We start from the raw sequence: 20319 nt of genomic DNA, 5'->3' as shown, positions 1-20319 counted from the left end.
TCATTCTATAACGGACATGCTGAACTTATTCAACCCACGATCAAGAAGTTTAGTTCAAGGTATGACTGCTGCATGATTAATGAATTGAACTGCACGTTTGAGGCTACGAGTTATAATGTATGTGTAAAATATGACGGGCAGGAATATGAGCAAGGTGATTATTTTCGCTCATTTCCAGGTTATTACGGCTGAGATAAGGAACAGTTTGTAGCGGGTATCTGTTTTTAGGGGGTAAATTCCTGGTTCACTAAAAGCTGGTTTCGCTTTCGATTCGTAGTCGACGGCTAACCGCGGTATATTTTGTCGAAATCATAGACCAATTTTTTGTGTATCGTAAACATATCGTTGATTCCATGTATGTGAAACACCATTACAGTTATCCACAAAGTGACTGACTTTCAGATTTTGCTATTCAATGCTAACAATCCGAAATTTTGCATCAATGCATTTATAGTAAATTGGGACAAACGTCATATATAATGTAAAACAATGTATATAGCTATATGGCTTATGCAAATATTGTATCCTTGGCTTTCTTTAGTCGGTATAAAAGCTCATTTTCAGAAGTACTATATAAATGAAGATACGAATCTCTTGAAATATAACCCATTTCGCTTAAAATTCCAGTTTTGTGAGGTCTTGGATACTGCATTTTTCTTGTGTATAAAATGTTTGCATATAATAATAATGTGGCCACAATATCATATTAACGTTTCAACTAATTTTACATGCTTAAGATGGCGTAAAGCGTTTTATACGTTTTAAAAATCTACTCTGAAGTTTTTTGCAATCAGTAAGGGCTATCAGGGTCTGGACCGTAGCCTTAGAAACCTAATTGGGGGGGGGGGTGCAAGGTGCAAGGAACTCAGCTTCAGGAAACTATCGTCAGTAGAAAGAGAAAAATTTAAATATAGCTGATGGATGGGGAAAGTATTCGTCACAGCCGTGAACCTTTTTCACTATTACACTCAAATTGGCACTCAGCATTCAAGCCATGTTAGAAGCAAAGTTTATTACCATAGAAAGAATATTTACTCATATGCGGTGAGATAATTCAACCGCTCCCTTTCACAATTGTAGATTGAGCTATGGCTGAGCGCCCAGACAATTCTTCTTCACCGAATGCAGATGGTTTGGGAGTTGACATCCTTAAAAAATATCAGAATATGATTACAGCCCTTTTTTCATTTATAAAAGTGGGAAATCGGGATGATCAGGTTGCACACCAAGGAATGCTGCGTTGTGTGATGAAAAGTGCTCCAAATTTAGTCGCTGCCATGAGTTTGTTTGAGCGTTCTGATGTATCCATTTTGTTTGCCTCTGAAGACGAAGTTATCGATTTCTTTGTAACTTATTTTCACGAGGCGCAGAACGTGAGCGAAAAGAAAAAAAGTTTACCAGAGAGGCTAATTGAATTCGCAAAACTACCAGAGAAAGTTCAGGGTAGGCTTTTCAAATCGGTACACTCATTATTGCAAGAGTACGCTCAGTCTGACGAGGTGTTAACTGAAGAATATACAAGTGTTCTTGTTAAATTATTAATTCTAATAAAGACTCTTGGTTTCGATCAATTGATTAGAATCCTTATGCAGTTTTCCGTTTCATTACCTCATCAAAATGTACTTCTCAGAATACTCGACGATAAGCCTTTCGCAAAGGTTTGGCTCGAAATTCCATTTGAAGAAAAGGTCAACATTTGTGAATCGTGGGCTACCACCAGAGTTATGAATCTTAACGGAGGCAGTCAACCCGGTGGCTCAGGGAAAGCTGTGGCAGTTTATGAATCTATTGATGCAATAATGCGATGTTCCCTGAATGATTCAATTGCTGAAATACTCGCTCGGAGAGTGTCTGACAGTGTTGTGAAAAGAAGTCTTGAAAAGTCTGATTTCTTTGGCGTTCTTCAAGCTTTTGGTGCCATAGAAAAATGTTCACCCGTTGTTCAGAAGTGCTACATATCCCATGTAGGGAAGATGTTGACACCAGAGCGGATAAAAAAGTCAAGTAAATTCCTAGAAAATTTGTCCAGCAGCAAGTGAGTATCTCTGTTTTTAAAATTATAATCATAAGCACACCAGACAACTGCATGTGAGGGCAGTATCGATGAAGGTAAACAAAAGATCCACTGTTTCCATTCATACTAGTCCCATGAAGAGGTGATCTATTACATATATATATACATATATAACTATTTTGTAGTTAATGGCAATAATTTAAAATTTCCGATTGTATATGATTTATTAACATCAGCACTATTCTTAACACTGACTTCCGTAATTATTGTCTTCATAGTCTTGGTCGAGAGCTGTTGTTTTGTATTCTTGACATCATACGTGCACCCGAAGTGGCCGAGAAAGTTTTGACCGATGAAAAAGCCTTCATGAATATTTTAGACTGGTGTGATGTTTGGATAATCCTATTTAAAACAAACGGTACGTCACTGCCGCACAAAAAACCTTTAACAGATATTTTTGCATATGTTTTCGGTTTTTATTGATCATATATCATATTTCACATATCATATTTCTTTATTTACCTGCATAGCGGAGTATTTCGTATTCTAAATTTCGCTGGAATTTTAGACGATTCCAGCCAGATAATAGCGAGGAAACACATTTTCAAAAACTGTGCAAATTTTTCTTCGCCAACTCTTTAGGAATGCTTGAGAAGTCAAAAAAGTATCGCGCGGGAAAATTGATTTGCCAGCATCTGGCAGAGCACATTCGAGTCGGCAACGTCTCATTGGAACTATTAGAAGTGCTACACAATAATAAAAAAAAGGTTTCATTGTTATGTTCAAATATATCATCCAATCATGACTTAGGACAGTCTTTGAATGAAAAAATCTCCGAATTAAATCGTGTTGTTGAAGATTGCCCCCAAAAATTTCAGTTGCTTGAGGCAGCGATCAATTACGGAAAAGCGGTGTCAGGTGAAACGTTTCAATTTCAATCCGAAACATTTATCGAGGCACTCAATGTTCTGAAGAAAACCTGGCGCACGAAGAAAGTCAGAGAGTTACAGCATGAACAATTTTGGGGACTATTACTGCCTCTTTTAGGCCCAGCTAAATCACTTCACGATGATTTTCAAGCGCAATGGAAGTCTTTTCGGCATTATCCAGGATTGCTTCGCGTAGAAACCGTTAGTACATTACTTGACACCTTGAAGAGTGAAAACAGACTTATCGAAGGACAGCAATTGTTGGAGAAATACTTCAACCGAAAATTTTCTCCTTCCATCAAAATGTACATCGACGATTGTGTCAATTTACCTAATGTCCTGAATACATTTCTGTGCGTTGTTGATGTATTAGAAGCCTTTGGTTTGACGGACCCATCTGTGAAAGAATATTTACAATTTCAAAAAACTTTGAAGAACAGGAAAACGCTCACATTGGCAGAGCTGCACGAAATAATGGAAAAGATAAAGCCAACAATATTACTATTTTCTGGAAATAACGTTGATAGTGTGTTGCAGGAGCTGGCACGATCAAAGGAATTGATTAATTTCATGGAACAGATTGTCGAAGAAGATGTTCGTTTCTTGATTGACGCCGTTGAGGAACATTCAAATGTTACCATGTCATTGGTTTCCGATTTTATTATTGTTCATAGCTTTTTAGCACGTTTGATTAGGATGAGAAACGAAAAGAAAATATTTTATCTCGAGGATTTTCTAAAAACGTTAACATCCCGGATTGATGAAGATATAGCAGGAAAGATTAAGCAGTGTAGTATAAACGTCAACAATATTCGTAGTTTTTACAAGAGCATTGCAAACCGTGGCGAGATGACTAAAGAAATAATCAGAAATTGTCTGAGCAGAGGAGAATATTGGGTGTCGCAGGAGGATGGAAAATGTGAAATTAAGATGAGATATGTTACTGTTGAAAGCGACAATGAAAAAATCTGTTTTTTCTCGCTGTTAGATTTAAATGATTTGCAAAGTCGTGCTGATCTCATCCGTGCTTCTTGTGCAAATACGAAGGTTCCATTCAGCTATTCTAGCAAGAGCGAAGAAGACATTGACTTTGACGACTTTATAAATCAAATTAATTTGTTAACAGAAATTTCCATCCTTCTCTCGAAATTGCTTTCGTCTGGCTTTGCAAAATATCGAACGTATATAAAAATTCTGAAAACCACGGATGATCTCCAAACTAGCAGAGATGAGCTGCAGATTGTTCTAAAAAACTTGGAAAACCTCTTGAAAGAATCACGTGATAAGTTTCACTTCCTTAACTATTACTGCTCTGATCAACTGTGCAGACTGTATTATTATTTGATAAATGAGTCTGACGTTAATTGCGACGATATTCTTTCGTTAATCCACTATGTTGACCGTACAATAACAAAACAAGAGTTGGGGCAGCAGAGACAGTCGCAGAAGCCCGAGAAATCAGGCTCTAATGACAGTCCGGACATTTTATTATCGACTGTTGGTCAAGCCTTGGAAAAAATCTTCAGTAATTCGAAACAAGTTATCAGATTCATATCCGATGATAAAGGAAGCCTGTGGTATTCCAAGCTAGAGGCCTTAGTTACACCTGGTGAAATTTTCGTTGCAAGTCTGGAACCTGAAAGTCCATTGACGGCCAACGTGATCCTTACACTGTACGAGAATACATCAAAAGCGTTTCCGGAACCGTATCAAATTGTGTTCTGCAGTACTGAAACGACTTGGGAGGAAATACATCTCTTACTTCAACGATGTTTTGAGCGCTCAAAAGACGTGCATCGGAGGAATTTGTTCTGTATTGCAAATGTTGAGTTATTACCGAATGAATTGCAATTTACATTAGTAAATGCAATCAAAAACAGGCAGAAATGTTATCAAAGTTCCGAGGCTATGAACGAAAACCCCGATTACTTACTTGCCTTGATTTGTCGCGGTGGCGATCATCATCACATTGTGGAACAGTTCGCACAATTTTCGCACAACATTGCTGGTATGAGCGACAATGCTCTTTCAGATCGTCTCAGATCTTGTTGGCCTGAAGTTAAAATGATTACATCAACACTTCCTGGTCTTGGCAAAACAGAACGAATCAGACGTGAAATACAAGAGAAGAAAATGAACGCCGCAACATTTTCAATCAGTGGTCCATTTGAGCCAAGCAAACTCATTGAACGCCTGAAAAAGCTCAAGCTCAGGAAATATCATTGCTTGCATCTGGATATTGGCGAAGTAAGTGACCCGTTGCTGTTAGATACATTCTTATTTCAACTAATTGTCACTGGGATGGTTTCAGCGGGAATGCAATTTTATCATCTTCCAACAACGCACATCTACATTGAGATTGCGAACACGCTGAAAGATTGGCTCCTGGAATCTTTAGTTGTGTCAAAATATTTCACACGGATTCGCTTGGAGTGGCAGAATTACAAGAATCTTTTAGTCAGCCCGGAAATTACAAGTAATATCCAAGTTGTTTGCCAGTACTTGGATATATTCGATCGAACTTGTATGGAATTAGAAGAAGTCCAATTTAGTGGAGCAACTAAGTCAAAACCTTTGTCAGCAAGACGTTGCCAAGATCTCCTGGCTAAATACTACTCGTCAGATGCTGATATCACCTTCACAACCCTTCATAGATTTCTTGGAGTTCTGGCTAGTCAACTCTCAAAATTTTCTGAAAGTGCCTTTTTCAAAATTGCAAATCTAAAGTCTATGATGGGTGATAAAGGTCATAGTGTTCGCAGTAATCTTTTTGGCGCCCTTTTGAAAGTATCTAAAGAATTTGCATCACGAGCTATAAATACCTGTCGCTCCAGTGATAAAAAGAATCTATCTCAAGAAGAGTCAGCGAAAGCGTTTGACGAGGCCATGGTGTCGACTGCCACGTCCGCTAAAGATATGGTCGATTGGGTAACGGGAATGATAAAGTGGAAAGAGTGGAATGATTTTTTTGTCGTGTTTCATGGTCTTAACTCGCAAGCAATCACTGCCATGTATTGGAACAGATCACTTGTTCCCGAAGGTGTGGAAATGTTACTAAAAAGTCAGGGTGTGGGAGAAAATGAAGAGCTTGAAGACTTCAACTGTTTTACTCAAGAACAGCTTCAAAAGAAACTAGAAAAGATAGCTTGTTCTAAACCAGTTGAAAGGAGCAACTTATTCCAAGGTTATCGTTATGCACTGACCCCAGATAACATCTTGAAAATGATATTGATCATATTACGGGTCCGTGCAAATATCCCGATCATCATTATGGGAGAGACAGGCTGTGGGAAGACTAGCCTTGTCCGCTATTTGGCTAAAACGTGTGGCGTACAGTTTCATACATTCAATTTCCATGCTGGAATATCGGAAAAAGATATCGTTGCATTTATCAGTATGATAAACGAGAGAAACGAAGAAATGTGGATATTGCTGGACGAAATAAACACGTGTGATCATCTGGGATTGATCAATGATATAATGTGTCATCATTCTTTGTGCGGACGACGACTATCCAAAAATCTTGTTTTCCTTGCAGCTTGTAACCCGTACAAGCTACGTCCTCAAGAACACATTAGAGCAGCTGGTCTCGAAGGTAAAAATATCACTGATGAGTATTCTGGACTTGTTTATCCTGTCCATCCACTACCAGAAGCTATGATTGACTATGTTTGGGATTATGGTGCACTAAGCCCAGAAGATGAGCGAAACTATATTAAGAGAATGGTGAGAGACCTGCCAAAGAAATATGAGGGAATGCTCGTTGATTTGCTAGCTGTTTCTCAAAATCTCATTCGGAACGTTGAAAAAAATCATTTTTGTGTCAGTCTACGGGATGTGAACCGTTGCATTCACTTGATCAGTTGGTTCAATAATATGCTCAAGACGCGACAAGAGCTTAAGGAAAACAAGGTTGAATACCCCAGCCATCTTCAACAATATCATTCGATTTCACAACAGTACAAAAATGATCCGACGACCAAGAGTATTGTCCTCGCTCTTGCACATTGTTATTTATCCAGATTACCAACCGCGGAGTTGCGAAGAGATTACCGAGAAAGCATGATGTACATATTCAGCAACAACAAGATACAAATGACCTACGATGCAAATGTAGATACGTTCACAGCCATTGTACGTATGGAGGAGGAAGATTATTTAGAACGAATGGACCTCCCACCTGGGACAGCAAGAAACGCTGCACTTCGGGAGAATATGTTTGTAATGTTGGTTTGCATCTTAAACCGCATTCCAATTTTCGTAGTTGGAAAGCCTGGCTGCAGCAAATCATTATCCATTCAATTGATTCGAAGCAACCTACGCGGACGTGATTCACGAGATCCTCTATTTAGACAGTTGCCACAACTTTACGTCGTCTCATATCAAGGTTCAGAGTCGTCCACATCAGAAGGAATCATGAAAGTGTTTGAAAAGGCACGAAAATACAAAGACTACAACAAAGATGGAAATGTTCTGCCCGTCGTTCTACTCGATGAAGTTGGATTGGCTGAAAATTCAAAGTATAATCCTCTTAAAGTTCTTCATAGTTTGCTGGAACCTGGTGAAGGAAAATTGCCAGATGTTGCCATCGTAGGAATTTCTGATTGGTCTCTAGATGCTGCCAAGATGAACAGAGCTATTCATTTATCCAGACCAGAGCTAAACAAAGAAGATCTTTACGAGATAGGGCATTCACTGCATTATGCTGATGAAGGAGATGACAGCCAACACTTGAGAGTTGAAGAACTACGATGTTTAGCCGAAGCCTATTTTGAATATCAAGCTCAACAAAGACATGCGAATTTCCATGGTCTTCGCGACTATTACTCCCTAATCAAGAGTTTGACTGGTAGTAGTAGCTTCCAGCAAGTAAACATTTCACTACAGCGCAATTTTGGTGGACTTCCAGGTGAAGTGACCAACATTCAGAAGATTTTCCTTGACAAATTAAAAACATTCATGGTATCAAGTGGTCAAGACATTATTCCAATCACACAACTAATTCAAGAGAATCTCTCAGACCCTTACGCTCGCCACCTGATGCTTATAACAAACGGGGATTTAGCCCTTGGTATCCTGAAGCAAAGTCTGGCTCAGTTAGAAAAGGAGACCATCACGATATTTGGCAGCCGATTCGAGGAAGACCTTTCGGAAGAGTACAGCTACAGAATCCTCAGTCGTGTCATTCTTTGTATGGAGCGGGATTGCATTTTAATTTTGAAGGATCTAGAAAGCATTTATGGAAGTCTATATGATATGCTAAACCAGAATTACACCGTGGTCGGGAACAGGAAAGACTGTCGTGTGGCCCTTGGAGCTTATAGTAATCCAATGTGTCAAGTAAATGATGGCTTTCGTTGCATTGTCCTCGTTGATCAGCACAAAGTAAATTATTCTGACCCTCCATTCCTCAACAGATTCGAAAAGCAACTTTTACGATTTTCTGATGTGTTGACTGAAGATCAGAAGGGTGTTATTAACGAGCTGAACCGTTGGGTTGGAGGAATTTCTACCGTAGAAGGTTTACAATCACATTTCCACGTATCAGATGTTTTCATTGGTTTTCATGAAGACACCCTCCCATCACTGGTTTTATCACATAGTCATGACGCAGATAGCTCAACAGACGTTTTGAAGAAATGCAAAGATGACCTGATGTGGGTTGCTTCACCTGATGGCGTGCTTCGAATGCAAAAATGTAACTTTTTGAAAGAAGATTCAAGCGAAGTCCAAGACCTAAGTGATGAATATTTCCGGAAACCACTCCATCATGGTTTTCCCGCCTTCTTTGAACACGTTGTTGCGAATCATCAGGAATCTTCTTTCTTTGCTAGTGATGAGATTGGTTCCAAAACGATTGTCATGACATTTGCCAACATTCACACAGATATACGTCAGTGCTTGGGCAATGGTGTAAGATGTCAAGTCGAACGACTGAGTGCGTACAAGTCAGAGAAGCAGTTAGCTGAAAGAATTAGCCAATTCTGGAATGCTTCAGAAAAGGAGTTGCTGGTTTTGCAGTGTAAACCAGATTTAGATGGCACACATTTACTCCTTGCCCGTTCCATAATTGAAGAAAAACGAGATGCCTACAAGCAATGGTTGCATGAAACAGAGAGTAAAGCACAAGGATTCAAGCACGTTTGTATCGTAGTACATGTGCAACGCGGAGAAGAAAACGCAAATAGTATTCGGTGGCAGTTCAGCTTTTTGTGTGGTTGGAGACAAGTCTTCCTTGACGTTCTTGAAGCCCCTCTTGTTCCACTAAACGAAATTCTCGGTGAAAGCGTGCAGAAACTTCTCACGTCTTCCATATGGCCTATACGGAGGATCGCGCAAAATGATCTGTTATGGTGTTTCACGTGCATCAAATATACACGATGGCAACGGCCTCTGGATACGGTTCTTCGCATTGCCAAAAGTCTATTTTATTCAGATACAGTTTCCGAAGTCATTGAGAAACTTATCCTGGAATCGATTAATCTGAATACCCACGAAAAAGACCAGGATATTTATTTTAGAGACAGTTGGCAAGTAAAAGTTGCTTGTGATCGGCAGTCGTTGGTTAATTCATCCACTCTATACTGTGCAATGGAACAGTTCGTCTCTCGGTTAGTGCGAAATCCTCTTGCTAAAATCGTCTACTTTCTGGAAAAGGAAAATGCTTGGCCACCTCATCTTTGTAACGATCTTGATGAAACCCTGTTGCTAAAGTTAGAAGACATGTGGCGTAATTTTATCTTGGATAGCGCAGTTTTCAATATGTCAGACATTCCTGAGCCTCATGGAGCTGAAACATATATTCTTGAAAGCATCAGCCTTGATCTTTTGCTACCTTTCAGCCAACTTGTTAGCAAAAAAGTTGACAGTGTTAAGGAATTTTTTTGGAAGATTGTTCACAACTGGTGGAAAATAAAGATAATTTGGATGAAAATGGTGAACTAAACCAGTCTGTTCGACAACAGCAACTGGAAAGATTTGCAAAGATGATCACAGACCAGGTACCCGAACTTGACAGCATAACCACTCACTTCCATATTTTGTACATGACGGATATTTTCGATATGATGACTGCCGATTTTAGACTAACATTACCTCGTTCACAGAGGGTGGCACTAGTACAAGCAGTGTTTACATCGGAGGTTAAGCAGGGGTTTCCGGCAAAAGACATGCCCGAATTTTTCGCATTGCTTCACACATTTGCTTGGGTTCACCGGGAAGAGATTCTAGATATGCTGAAAATGATTGACCATTGTCGCTTGTTCATAGAACTAAGCGTTCTTTTAAAGATAACGGATGATATACTGGGCAGTTCGAAAGAAGTTATGCTGGCGGAAATTGATGAAACGGAGTCAAACCCACAAGTAGACAGCCAAACTGAAACGCTTAATGAAAATCTGGAGACAGCAGAAAACACTGAAAGCGACGGTGAATTGGAATCAAACGAAGATCCATCCGAGCAGAGTGAAGCAAAGCTTGCTGATATAGACCTGGAATTCGAGAAACCTTCATCAGAAAACGAAGATAACGAGGAAGAGGTCATTGAAGAGATAATGGACGACCCTGGAGATTCAACCGAAAAAATAGGAGATGTCTTGGTCACTTTGTACTGTGAAATGATGTTCCCTTCGCCAGAAGTTGTTGAAAAAAGTGGTAGTCCCGAACTGTGGATGCGAAATGCCAACTTACTCCTTTCATTAGCACTTAAAATCAGTGAACACTCACCAGCATTCCATTACTTACGTTTGTGCGTTGATTTTCTACGGATCAATTTCATCTCTGACGAATTGCCATTGTGTACTTTGAGTGAAATCGCCACAACTCTTTCTCCAGAATACTTGGATCACGAGGATTCATTCGAAACGATAACTGAGCAACTAATTAGACCGTTGGAGGAAGAAATGAAAGGTAACAGGCATAAACGGGAAGCCTTACAGAAGTTCTCAGCTCTGTTTTACGGCCGTTGTATTGACACAAATGTTGATACTTGTGGTGTTAGTCCTATTGTTAAAGAAGTTCTTTCTTTGGAGCGACCTGAGTTGGTGTTGAAAATGAGTCCTGTTGTGCTACGGTTACTCATGGTTGAACAAATGCAGTCTCCTGGCATATTTAAGAATTTGATCGACAATCCAAGTGTCATGGACAACTGTCCATGTCTTCAGAATATCGATGAAGTTTTCAGTGATCTTTTTTCCAATGGTTTGATACATCATGATTCATATCCTTCAGTAATGACCTGCGATTTAATTGAGAGTCAGCTAGATTTCAAGAATGATTTTGGTATCAGTGATCTAAATAGCTCTGATTGTGAAGTCCTCGTGCTTGCCAAATCTGCTGTAAACGTGATAGCTCAAAACGGTGAAGATGCTTGTGGTATCAGAGTATTCTCTTCTGTTGCCTTCCTTCGAGGATTCTTTACAATGTTAGCACAGTTTATCGCTGCAAATCCTGGTGTTATCGACAAAGGCAGCCCTTATGTCCCAGTTATAACTGAAGTCAATTCATTACTAAAAGATGCTAAATCAACCTTGCCGACATTTTTCTTGAAACAACTCCGAGAGAATGCAGGTATATTTGATCTACAAAAGTGGTTTGGTGAGAATAGCGTGCTTTCATCAATAGAGGAACTATGGGCCAACGAAAAATACGAAGATAAGTCGGTATTTACCACTGTTTTAAAACATCCTGAATATAAAGACGCGATGGCAGCCTACTGCAAATTGATGTCAAACGACAAGCAATCAATGCAAAAGTTTTTGAGCAAATGCTGCGGTTCACATAGCCATGCTTTTGCTCTCCTTGGAATCCTAATAAACATGGTGTACTTGAAACGTGCCGTAAGAAAACTAGCTCCTAAGGAAGAAAAACTTGTTGACTGGTTTCAAGAGAACGTTCCTCTTTTTTCTAGCTTGTTTCAAGAGCTTCTGCTACGAATTATAGGTCGTAAGGATTTCCATTGTCCAGAACTACAGCTATCACCGGAATCTTCAGTTGATGATGTCGAATTTGCGCTGTTAGTTCTTCACATCGCCTGTGTCGTCGCCACTGGTGCGCTAAATGAGAACCTGCCATTTTATTGCTACGTTACAAATCCTGTTAAGTTCAAACAACCTTTGGTTCTGGCTCATTGTGAAGAGGAATTACATTCCATATTCAAGTACAAACCATATCTCATGGACTCCGTTCTTGCGACCTGCCAATGTGGTGTAAGGTTGGCCTTCAACAGTGAAGTAAATGAAGCAAAGTGCCCTCGTTGTCATGAAATCTTGAGTGATGAAACAGAGAGCGGTACGTCCGCAACACAGCCACTCTCCTTCCATTGTGGTGCAAGTCTTGAAAGTGATCTCTGCGCAAAACACATGTGTCCAGCGGTGTATCGTGCTTTGCATCTCGTTGTTTACTCATCCTACTACGCCGGAGTTGCACTTGGAACTTCGAATAAAGAGAATCTGTCAAGTGTCTTGAATGTATTAAATGCATTTGGTCCTGATAGCGATCCAGTGAAGACATGTGTTAAGACCATTAGAGATGATCTGTCCCATCTAATGAAAATTCTTAGCTGCAAGAGAGATGTTGCCATTAAAACCATGCATCTTGTCCTTGAGAAAAGTTCAGATCTTATTACAAGTAACAGTATGCTAGGAGCAAATGACTGTTCCACGCAGGAAGGCCGCAGGGGATGGGAAGTCGAGTTTTCACACCTTACGGAACCAGTGTTTTTAAAGCTACGTGAAGCTCTCGAGAATATGCAAGTGTCGATAAAACTGCAACAGACGAATGACAATCAAGAAAACCTTTCACTTGAATGCCGTATTTTGGAACTCGACAACTATCCCAACGAACCGACTGAGCAGAATCAACAACTAAAGAGATTATTCCGTGCGACAAAGCAACCATGTTTTGAAGATTTCCGATCAGCATTCTTACATTCTCCTAAAGAGATTCAATCAAAGCACAGTTTCTTGGCTTTGTTCTTCGCAAAGTTTGAGCAACTCCCGATCATTGGCCATCTTCATCATCTGCTGAAATGGTCTCGTCTGGTATCATCAGCACTGACCCACCGCATTAGTAGAAAAGATGCAGAATCAAAGTCTATCAATGATTTTATCAGCGGCCATCTTCTGGAATTAGAGCGTTCTCCTCAGGAACTAGAAAGTTTAAGATTGTTGTTCGACAGCTTCAAAGAAGCGTGGAACGAAACGCGTCCGCTAGTTAATCAAGCGCTTGCTGAGAAAGAGTTGGACAAAATGCCTTGGTTGGTGAAGACTGATTGTATAGCATACTGTCTAATGGAGAGTGATTTTGGTGTCTATCTTAAAGAGGCTGTTGGGATTCTGGTTTCCTACCAAAATTCAATTCTAGACGTAATACTTTCTCTTTCATCCTCACATCTCCAGCCCGCTTTAAGTGTCTTCGAAGAAGACCATGGCAGTAGTGTCGCGTGCGTAACCATTCAAGAGGTGAAAGAAAAAGAAATCATCTGTTTCCAGTGGTTTGACGCTGACTTGTTGAGATACGGACAAAACAATCTAGAGTATGGCAAAGGCCGAAAAATCACATATGATTTTGAGCGAATTGAAATGTGGCTTGCATCAAAAATCGTGTTTGGAAAGTGCTTCTTGACCGGGGCACTCACAAGGTTTATATTTGCAAAGGAACTTTTCCACTCCTGTGGTCAATTGTTGACAGAGATTCGAAAACTGGTGAAACAGAATCCAATTTTGCCAGAGGAAGTATGTAAAGGTTTAGCTATCCTGAAAGAACGAAGAATCAAGGAAGCCCAAGATCTTCTCCAACATATCGAGGTGCTTATCTTTCTGCTTAAACGAAAATTGAAGACCTTCAACGTCGATATGACTTTAGAAGAGCTCGCTGAAGAATGGACCTCGATGTTACCGAGTCCCTTCCCTGTCAGTCTGTTACCAGAACCAAGAAGTTCCATTAAAATCAAGCACGTAGCTGCTCTTTACGAAGCCCTCGAAGATCTGCTGGTTGATGGCGCTATTGACGGTCTAGCAGATCAATTTCGATACCAGTTGCCGATTAAAATGAAAGAAGCCATTTGCGCTGTGCTGGCCAAAGATGTACTGGCGTTAAAACCACCCAACTTCCTTAAAGCGTTGCGCCGTTTCGTGTTTCGTTACCTCTCATCCGAAACTGAAAGATATTGGCCCGAAGAAAGAAAATCGTTGCAGTCGTGTTTGGACGAACCTTCGCTTTGGTCACCACTCCCACTGCCAAACCTTGACGAAATTCCACGAGAAATTACCCTAGAAAATATTCACTCGACCGTCAAGTACATAGAAGAAGTGGAAAAGGTGAGATTTCGATTCCTATAAACAATTCAGCTCTAATGCATTCGGTAGAGAATTTCTATTTTCAGTTAAACTTTCTTTTTCAGTTGTTTTCATTAAGTATATGATATTATATTCTGCTAATAAAGAATATATGTGATATAATGCAGTTTGTAGAATGACTCTCTTGAAGAGTTTTCGTGGTGTATACTCAAAGAGGATAATTATTTTACTTATTTAATTTGCCATTGCTACAGTAAATATAGTTCAATACAATAAAAAGACAATAGGCTTTTTCGGTAATTACGTCACAACATTTTAACATCGCAACATTTTAAATTTAGAATCACCTTAAATGAAATGGATTTCAAGTTTTACTCTTACGAGCCACGTCAAAGATACAAAACATTCTTAGCCAGTACATGTTCTGGCGAAAAAACTCGTGCATACTAGAAAAACGGTTCAATCGTTGCGATACTAGGATTTGGTTGGACCACATTTCTGTGGAATACTCAATATATGTATTAATAATTCTGATATAATGACAAATATGCATGAATGAAGTCAACAAAATGAACTACAAATAAAAATATTTTTTCTTAGGAGAGGAAAGCAAGCATTTCTAGAAGACCCGGTCTACGAAGTTCACCGCGTCAGCCTCAGAAAATCAAACAACCAGGGAAATCAGCACGACGTCGGGTTGAAAATTTTAACTAGATTCGACAATTAAAGCCAACCTTTTTTTCCTATTATAATTATATGTGTAACGTTTTAATTTTTTCATAATATAATGCAACGATCTTAGCTGAGCGTACAACACTCCTCGAACTGCTAGTGCTAAGCCTACAGGCAGTGGCGTAGCCAGCATCGATAATTGGGGGGGGGCCATATTCATATATTCATGTTAACAGACTGTAAAGACAATTGATTTGGGAAGAAATTAAACCTGCGTACGTATCACGAATATATGAATATGGGCCCCCCAATTATCGATCTGGCTACGCCACTGCCTACAGGTAAGTAATGAATTGATAAGTCATCAAGTAGAACTATAGTGTTTAGGTATAATTACCATGCAGTGCATGCACTACGTTTCAAGAAAAAATGCACTTAATTCAGCCCTAAAAGAACAAAAACACCAACTCAGTTGCACTAATCTTATATCCTAAATTAGTAAATCCGCTTATCTTGAGTAGTATCGTCCAGGATTAGACGAATTCGAATGCACTTTGATTAGGTGTATAGCAAACGTCAGTATCAAGACACCATCTTTTTCCTAATGTGGGCTACCAATAAGCTAAATTCATTCCATGTATATATGGGACTAATAATAGCATGAATAACGATTTCGACAGTTCGACATAAATGTTTTTTGTCATCAATTGATTAAACGAATGTTTAGCCCATGGTAACATGTTTTAATAATTCATTGATTATCCTCATGTTGATGTAATCGATGTTCACGTGAACCTCATTTATGGTGATTTGAATTTCAAGAAGCTGATGTCTTTGCAACTGTGGGTTTGGCATGGGACTCAGACATTCCAATTTAAAAAAAAAAGATAATTTCTATACCGGATGTATAAAAAAGAAGAGCGATATCGGAGTCCATTGTTAAAAAGAACAAAATTGGAAAGAATGGGAAATTAATGAGCAGTATAAATTCATTTGTTGAAATGTTCGAAATGAAATTATATCAAAAATGAGATTTGATTAGATTGTGCATGTTTGCATGTTTGCGCACCTGTTTGCGCACCTTAACAAATTGACCAGGGGCCGGTTGTATCAACTACATATTCAGTGCATAATATTCAAGTTGACTCATTCAAAATAGTTGTAAGAGTGTTATTTAATTTTGACTTATCCACCGTTTAAGCTAAACGGGCTTGATACAACCTGCCCCAGGCATTAAAATGTTAACAAAGGATTAATTTCTAATGGTCTTCTTTTTTTACACACCCTATTTAGTGTGCACTTTATTCTTATATAGTAAACATCAGTATATATAGTCTTTAGAGATGTCATTAACTACCAGGTAGCTCTGCTAAGTACCAACTGATAGCTACGTTCGGCAAAAATAGCCTCGACAAAAAGTGTAGAGTAGTGTTGCAGTTTCAAATTTACGCTAGAGCTATAGTTCTTATAACTAAACATAATCACAAAATTTCGACTAGTTTCATAAAGAATAACAAAAAGATATGATCGATTAAATACTGCAGAATGGATTTCCTTTGACCGCGATATCACCTGGATGTTTTGCAAGGGTCGTTATGCTGTTTTATAGGCTGCAGCTGGAATAAAATGTTCTCTGAATGACGTGAATGTTCGAAAATATATAAATTCTTAGAATTTCTAAAACAATCACCCAGCCTAGAATGACCTAATTAGAAATATCTTTGGAAAATATATTCGGAGTTAGTGCCATTTTAGTGCACGGCTCATTACCCAATCTCCCTTTCCAAATGTGCTCGAAAATGTATAAAATACAACGACTAATGAGGCTATATTGACCAAAAAGTAGTTTCATAGCAAGCAACTAAAACTTTAGACCTTTTTCGAGACTAATAAGGTTCACGATCGTGTTTTTCAAAGGTTCATAAAACCTAGCATTCCCACGCGATGGATGTTTCAAACTGACTACACGCCATTTGCCGTTTCGGTTGGTCAAACAACACATGATAATGGCACGTGAATCGGCAGCCTGGTCCATCCTATCATCACACAGTTGCTTGTCTGGACGCCTTGCATCGTAAAATTTTAAGCTTGGATTCGGAAATTGTGATATATTCTTGGAATTCCAAGCACTCAAAGTAAACACCAGTCGGTTAATATGGTCAGGTATCGATTTAATTGACACCTCAATGGTGTGATGGCCCAATCTCTTTTCATCATCCATGACATCGCCAGAATGGGTAACTGCCGAGCATATACCTTCTTTTTTGCGAAAGTCAACCACTTGAACGACTTCTATACCTTGGAAAAGTAGTACTGAGGCATCTAAATAATCTCTTCCGCTTTGGGGATATCCCCAGAAAAGATCAAAAATGACATTATCGTAATCTTCTGGTATCTCATATAATAACACCAGCAGATATATCGTGCTGTTTGGCGGGATATTGTAGTCCTTTAATTTAAGATCATCATTCTGCCTTGTAGTCTATAAAATAAAGCGTGCATCATTATACTAAAACACGAGGCTTTAAAACTGGCTTTAGTGGACTGATATAGATCAACATGGAAATTGCTCCCTGTTGGCTAGCGAAAATTATTACGCCTTGGTACAGGCCTGCGCTGTGTCAAAATGTCTTAAATGTAGCCTGTAGGATAAAATATAGATAAACCTATGACATTGATAGTACGCCAGTGTTATCAAAAGTACAACATGAAATCCAGAAAGATATTTCCAAAAAACTGGCCTGGTTCTAATAAACACATATATGGGAACTAAAATAAAATCAAGACATGAATATAAACATGTAAATATAGGAATACCTCTAACTCTATGTCGTTATACAACAAGCATTGCTTTTTATGCGGAGTTTTTAAGTCTTTTTCAACATTTTTTTTCAGATCGATAATGGTTTGGTTCGGGTTATAGTCAATAGTTGTATACTTTCCAGAAAGAGTGGTTATATATATGTGGGATTTCGACCCCTCGTCAGACGATTGAATAATTGCTTCGTTACAGTTAACTGCATCGATTGCGGGGAAAAGAAACTCCAAAGACTCCAGATATTGTTGGTATTGTGTGTTGTCTTCTGCTACTCCAGTTTCACATTGGGAACACTTTTGGTGAACTCGCACAGACGCTATTGCACACTACAATAAAAACAGATACAATTATCATGCAGCTAGTGTTGAAAATAGGAAACAAGATGGGGCTGTCTGAAAAAAAGATACTATGTAAGTTGCTATTACTAGGCTCTAAATAAAAATGAATACGTTTACATACTAATTTCGTCACTGATATTGTAACATGTGCATTTCTAATTCAATGTGTGCAGGTCTAAAAGTATTTGTGCAGTTGAAAAAGTACGAACTTTCAAGATAGTACAAAACATTTCTTCCTTCGTACTATACTAACGTTAAAGCATGTTCTCAACTTTTTAATGCGACTACTGAATATGGCGAATATGGTGCATGTATAAAATTAAACAGTGAAAACAAGCGTAATCTATTAAACTTGTTAAATCGGAACGCGTGCATGCGACTACAAATTTATTATTTTATTTTTAATTCTTGCTTCTCACTACTGCATGCTGTTCTGCAGTGCCAAAGCTTTTCTCGTACTGATCAGCGATATTCGCAATGCCGGATGCTTTAGAGTTTTTCGAATGCAAAGGAAATTCGTTGATGGCCTGCCTGTGAAGTACCTGGTTATACAAGCAGATTGGCTGAGTGCAGTGTCGACAGCATTAATCTAAGCTCATAGCTAAGTTTAAATTTACATCCCTACAGTGATACGTGCAGATTTAATCAGATAATTCATTCAGGCTTTTGTCTATTCAAATCGAATGGTCTTTAGTTAATATATAAATAAATACTCTTCTAAAAATGTGTTTGCGATTGTGCATATTATAGATATGGCTTTAATTTAGCGTGGAATAGACGTCATCCAACAGGGCTGACTCACGTTAATAGACCACTCCGTTAATGCAACCAAAATATTTTGGCTACACGGTGGTCGTATCATTACTATTTACTGGGCTCCACTGTAATCGTGTCGAGTTAATACTTACCCTAAGACAATGCAGCAATGGATGTTCAGTACACTCATCTGTGAGATGTTCGTGTGGAAACTCTTCAGATAACTTGTTTTCATGACAACAATGGCAAATCATTGCTTGCTTTCTCCGTAATATATGGGCTCCGACGTTATATATTCGCATATATAGAGAGAATGAAAGTTAAATAATCCAATATTTTTTATGCGGTTTCCAAGTATTAAAGATATTTCTGGAACAATTAAAAATTGCGCCCTGCAGGTTTTAAAAAGTTTTAATTACTTTCACAGTTAGCAAACGGAACTAATTGCATGAACATTTCCGTATGAAACTAAATTTAAAACTATATATAGGCAAATTTGTCAGTACAGCTAGAAGAAGCATGCAGTAAAATTGGAAACTTAATTTGTAAAATTGGATAGTTTAGTTGCAAAATATTCCATGTTTAATATTTAACATTCTTCGAAGAAGAAAGAAATTGAAATGCAGTGTTGTAGCTATATTAAATATTTCTGTATAATAAGGAATTACGCCCTGCAGACTTTGAATAATAGCACCACGTACACATGCACGGCAGGTAATTTGTCTTTTCTCTTCTATAATCAGCAGAGTGAAACTATCGATGCAAAATGTCAAAGCTACAATGGAAAACGAAAGCAGTTGCTTAACAAGTGCATGAACGCAGTTAAAGCTGATTTTGATTCTTACGATTGTCTCTTTTCATTTGGCTTTTTAAAGATACGCAACAATTTTACATCAGCTGTATAGAGTGGCTACTGTTTATAAATTTCACAAAACAAGAGACTTTACTCAAACAATATTCAAAATAGGTAAGAGCCCCCGCTGACTTTAAATGCAATTAGAACACTTTCGGTTCATCAATATCAAAGTCAGTTAACAGTATGCGTGGACTTGTGGAGAGGCAAAGCTTGGTCTAATCAATCTCAATGGCGCCCTCTATGCTTCACGCTGAAACTTGAGGTATTCAATTTTCTTATCGCTTTCCGAGTTTACCAGTTAATTACAGGATTAGACCTAAATCGCTACTGAGTCTTACTGTGTTAAAAAATCATTGGTCATTAGAAAGGATTAAATGCATTTAGATTTTAGAGAGGCAATTTCCATGTACAAACATGTAAAGAAAATGTAATTTAAATTCTTTCTCAATGTTGTATAGGACGGTTTTGTTTTCGACTTGTATAGAGAACTTCAACTCGAGTCCAAGGTATGCACATTGCGTGCGTGTTGAATTTGTTGTTTATTACATGTATTGCGAGAAATATATTGACACGGCCCTGCATGAAAAGTTATATGCTCATTAGTTTCAAAACCTTCTTAGTAATAAAAACTATCGAAAC

The 20319-nt window shown here is 38.6% G+C and overlaps 2 protein-coding genes across 2 annotated transcripts; one reads left to right on the top strand and one right to left on the bottom strand.

Moving 5' to 3' along the window:
• The first annotated feature begins 5007 nt into the window (after window positions 1–5007).
• Window positions 5008–15141, top strand: LOC114520187. Its single transcript, XM_028540413.1, has 3 exons — window positions 5008–9223; window positions 9835–14261; window positions 14841–15141. The coding sequence occupies exons 1-3, from the start codon at window positions 5008–5010 to the stop codon at window positions 14952–14954; spliced, it is 8757 nt and encodes a 2918-aa protein (XP_028396214.1). The 3' UTR covers window positions 14955–15141.
• A 730-nt stretch (window positions 15142–15871) lies between these two features.
• Window positions 15872–19398, bottom strand: LOC114520132. The gene is made up of 3 exons (XM_028540352.1): window positions 18977–19398; window positions 17730–18056; window positions 15872–17394 (listed from the first exon to the last, which is right to left on the bottom strand). The coding sequence occupies exons 1-3, from the start codon at window positions 19124–19126 to the stop codon at window positions 16774–16776; spliced, it is 1098 nt and encodes a 365-aa protein (XP_028396153.1). The 5' UTR covers window positions 19127–19398; the 3' UTR covers window positions 15872–16773.
• Window positions 19399–20319: the final 921 nt, after the last annotated feature.

The sequence above is a fragment of the Dendronephthya gigantea genome, unplaced genomic scaffold (assembly GCF_004324835.1).
Source record: "Dendronephthya gigantea isolate DGI-Jeju-01 unplaced genomic scaffold, DenGig_1.0 000015F, whole genome shotgun sequence".
NCBI classification, from domain to species: domain Eukaryota; kingdom Metazoa; phylum Cnidaria; class Anthozoa; order Malacalcyonacea; family Nephtheidae; genus Dendronephthya; species Dendronephthya gigantea.
This window is presented reverse-complemented; position numbering and strand designations above follow the sequence as displayed.